Source organism: Drosophila arizonae, chromosome 3, assembly GCF_054131065.1.
Source record: "Drosophila arizonae isolate 15081-1271.41 chromosome 3, UAZ_ARI_1.0, whole genome shotgun sequence".
Lineage (NCBI taxonomy): Eukaryota > Metazoa > Arthropoda > Insecta > Diptera > Drosophilidae > Drosophila > Drosophila arizonae.
This window is the reverse complement of record NC_142923.1, coordinates 4710370-4714745: the sequence shown is the minus strand read 5'-3', so window position 1 is coordinate 4714745 and position 4376 is coordinate 4710370. Positions and strand designations below refer to the sequence as shown.

At 39.2% G+C, this 4376-nt stretch overlaps 1 protein-coding gene across 2 annotated transcripts; it reads right to left on the bottom strand.

The window, feature by feature from the left end:
* Nucleotides 1–327: 327 nt before the first annotated feature.
* Nucleotides 328–3938, bottom strand: LOC108609890 (uncharacterized). Of its 2 annotated transcripts, XM_089464229.1 has the most exons (3): nt 2844–3938; nt 1119–1630; nt 328–1053 (listed from the first exon to the last, which is right to left on the bottom strand). In XM_089464229.1, the coding sequence occupies exons 2-3, from the start codon at nt 1608–1610 to the stop codon at nt 799–801; spliced, it is 747 nt and encodes a 248-aa protein (XP_089320355.1). In that variant the 5' UTR covers nt 1611–1630; nt 2844–3938; the 3' UTR covers nt 328–798. The 2 variants fall into 2 exon arrangements, with proteins under 2 accessions (XP_089320355.1, XP_017857152.1); XM_018001663.2 differs by lacking the exon at nt 2844–3938 and having other exon boundaries at nt 1119–1779.
* Nucleotides 3939–4376: the final 438 nt, after the last annotated feature.

The following is a 4376-nucleotide window of genomic DNA, read 5'->3' as shown; positions in this document are numbered from 1 at the left end:
TTCAATAATTTACGCAAAAAAAAAGCGAAACGAAAGACCAAACGAAAACAAAATGAAGAAAACAGACACCGAATCAAAGGCCGTTCAAGTGCTCATCATGAGCCAGGTGCTTGGCATAAAAACCGAATGGCTACAGATAGAGGCAGATAAAATACAGGAGAGCATTGTGCTGCCCGACTTTGAGCAACTAAACGAATACCCTGTACGTTCTGGGATAACGTACTTAAATATAGAGTTAGAGCTTTGCTAAGCTGATAAAGAAAAATAGGTATAAATCGATATTTATCGATAAATTATTAGACAAGCTGCATGATGAATGCATAAAAATTAAATAAAATAGTTTTATTAAATATATACTTACATAGAAATGTTAAATAGGAATATCTAAAAATCGATATTTATCGATAGCTCACAAGCTAAGCTGCATACTTAGCAATAGTCTCTGAGCATTTTGGATTTATATTCTCCGCATATCTAAAGTTCCTATTTGCTCTGCCATAGCATACCCATGCCTATGCGATTAATGACTATAGGGTATAACAGGCAGTCAGTTCAAGTATTCGTATAGTCACTTTTAAGGCGTCAATGGGCGGACTCTAGATGTTTGCATGTAAATCTGCGAGCGAAGCATCGTTTGCCGAAAAGAAGAGAAACAAAAATAATCATTTGGCTCGTAATGCTTAATGACTTTTATATCTTAATCCAACTTCAGTTGAGCCAGCGAAGCACGTGTTGAAAGCTGATGCTGTTGTTGTTGCTGTTGTTGTTGCTATTGTTGTTGCATTGATGAACTGGCAACTAAGCTCGGGCATCCAGGGACCACTTGCCAGCCCCGAGCCTTGCCATTAACAGAAAGCCAGCCACTTTGCCGAACAGCGAACATATTAAGGACACACTAATGGTCAGATCATTCCAGCCGAATATGAACGACCAGTTGACCAGACAGCAGGCCTGCCACATCACAGCCAAAGCAGTCAGGCACGCCACAAGCCGGCAGTTAAAGCCAATCAGCATACAAATGCAGCAAATTAACGAGAACCAACCACTGATGACCTAGAAGCAAGAGCAAACAATTACTTAAATACCTCAATAATCAACGAATGTTTTATGTAAACTACATTCTTTGCACGGCACAAGGACAAATAATTGAAGCTCATGCAGATGCGTGAGAGAAAGAGCAAAATATCCCATTTGCGCTTATTCAACTTGGCCTCTTGATTCCGCCTCGACGCCCATAACAAGAGCAGCGAGCCAATATCTACAGAATAGCTGAGTGCATCTTCGAGAGCAAAGTTCGCAATGAAGATGCAACGCAACGTGCGATGCAGCATCAGAAATGGGACGGCCGTCCTCTGCTTGCTGCGGCTCAGGATCAATCCAGCGCCGACCAGGATCAAGCATACATCAAACACCACGTAGAGTGCACCTATGAGAGCACCGCTGTTAATTATGCGGGCCATCGACCCGGCCTCTAGACGCAGTTGCAACGATGACTGGATCGCTTCTTGCACATGGTTGAGCACTATTAGTAAGGGCAGCAGCTGCAGTGTCCACTTCACTTGGACATGTTTCGCTATGCTCCTAGCTAATGCACATATCTTGGAGCCCATCAAAATACTCTTTGAGAAAACTAAAAGAAATGCAAATACAACTTTTTAAAAAATTTTTTTGACAAATTAATGTCAGGTAAAGTGTTTGAAAAAGTTAAAAAATAAAATAAAATAAGTTTAGTTTCATTTTTATTTTATAATGTATTTTACAATACTGACAAAAAAATATTTTGTTTGATTTTGAGGCGGGGCCCTTAAGATATATAGTATATTCTCGATTGGAGTAGTCAAAACCTCTTTATATGCGTCTAAATACAAATAATTAGTATTCACAGCAAAGTATTTTAAATAATCATTATACAACACTGAAAAAAATTCATTTTAATGTTGAAATATTCTAAAGATTTAGCTTACTGGAATTTAAAAAAAAAAATTATATATATATATATATTTAACTATAAATTATAACCAAGTTTTATTCCTTGAATCCATCTACTGCACTCTAAGATCAATTCTGAATAACTTAATGACTAAAGGCGGGCAACATCAAACAGCATGACAACTACACTGCCTTATAGACATGGCATTAATGAGAATCAGCGCCTGAAACACTATCACACCAAAGCATCGTGTCACCTGCAAATTTCTGAGAATTAATTGTCCAACATCTTTGAGGTGATTCGCTGCAGCCGCAACTTAATCTTATCTCGCCTGAACGCTGATGGAAGGGGCAACGCTGTTATAATGTGATACGATTGCAGCATTACAAACAGCTTCATGCCGATTGTTTGCATAGACCCTTGCACAATATTGAGTTCCAGATTCCGGCAACTCAAAGAGCTTCGCGCCAGTTCACAATTTCCCATAGAGGATGCCAGCCATGGCTTGAATATCCTTGTTGGGCGCTCACGCCTAGAGCGAAATCTGTTTGCGAAGCACCACAAACAGCAGCAACACAATGCATAATTGACTTTCACACTAAACACACTCACGCACACACACACACACACACGCACACACTTATTCATTTGTGTTTTAAATACGTTATACGGCTTTCGTTTAGCCATATTCCCGCACATTAACAGCTCAAACTCTAAGCGAGCTTATCGAGGCAACACATGGAGCATATTAGCTAATGTGTGCGGATGCCTGCGGCTCTGCTTGGGTGCAATTAGACGTAATTAGACGACTGCTGACAGTCGACAGCTGCCCTCTGCCCTCTCCCCTCGCCCCCTGCCCGCTGCCCTCTGCCCTATGCCCTTTGTCATTGCACTTAATATTACTAATACGCACCGTTGGCCAGGCAAAATGCTGCAAGCTCCAATTATAAATATTAGATGGCAATCTGATTATGCCACGGGGTGCCTGAATTGCAGTTCGTGCGATAATCCAGCTAATGCAAGCCAGAAAGTCAAAGCCGTATCAATATTTAACTACTTATATACAAAATGTTTAAAGGTCACTTAAATATAATATAAAATGTCAGCTGGAAGCTTTGTAATAACTGAGCCCTGCCATGTTTGCTGAGAAAACAAAAACTTTCAGCAAAGTCAAGCGAAAACTTAAAGCCTTGCTGCAGGCTTTAAGAAGTTTTGGTCGATGCGAAAAGCTTTCTGTCAATAACTTATTTGGCCATCAAATTTGATTAGGCTTTAGCTGAAATTAACTTAATTTCAACTCTCCAAATATTAATAACTTGTATTCATGCAGCATTTGCAGAAGTCCCTCAAGCGTGTGCTTTTCAATTTATGAACTGTTTAAATTTGCTGTAATAGACACCTCCGGTGTTGACTGTATTGTCGACTTGTGCAAACGTTGCGTGGTATCCATTTTAATGCCGATGACTCTTAGCTTCCGGTAAGCGTTTTGCAATTTATCTGCTTACACAGCAGAAATTAATGCCACAAGTGAGCGAAGGCTGAAGATGATATTGATGAAGCTCAAGCCGATGGGGTTTAGTTGACATTACCTTTTGTCTACATTTTTTTTTTTTTTTTTGCGTCTACTAAAAAGCAAAAAGTAAAAAAAAAATTAAAATAAGACAGTGAAAAGCTGTTGTCATTTAAGCCGCTTGGTTTTTGTGGCCGCCTTTGTTTAACGAGCAAAGTTGTTGGCAAAAATAAGGAAACAAAAATTAGCAAAAATTAACAGAATTAAAGTTGACACACAGCCATGAACAAAGGCATATCCGAATGCCCGGGCAATGGCATGGAAACGAATCCCCAACCTGCAGGAAGCTATTCTCGATTATGAGTCAATGGCGCACAAAGGCAGCAACCAGCAGCCAGAAGTCAAGGACCAAACAACAATCGAACCAAAAAGTAAACAAGCCAAAGCAATAGCAGCACTACAGCCCCTATTGTTCATAATATAATCAAAGAAAGGCAAACAGAGCAAGTAACGTCGGCAATGCTCGACTCGAAAATACCCTGACTTTTAATTAAATTGAGATTTTAGAGAAAAGTAAAAGTTATTGATTAGTGTAATATATATTTAAATTATATTTTATAGAATAACAGACGATAAGGAATACATTTAACGGAACCAGAAAAAGATACTGATGAATGAAATATTCATATACATACTTTTCGTTTAACACTCCCATCTATCTATATTAACTTACTTCAAAGCTACAGCATACCCCATTTAGCCATTCGCCTTTGCCTTGAAACCATCTAAATAAAAAAAATGGAAAACCAATTGCTCGATACGGGCTCTAATAATTATGGGGACTAAGGCCGAAGCCGAGGCGTATTGATGACAATAGCATTGGCCTAGGCCAGATTCTCTTTATAAATTATGGCCAACTGTATTTGGGCATGGCCT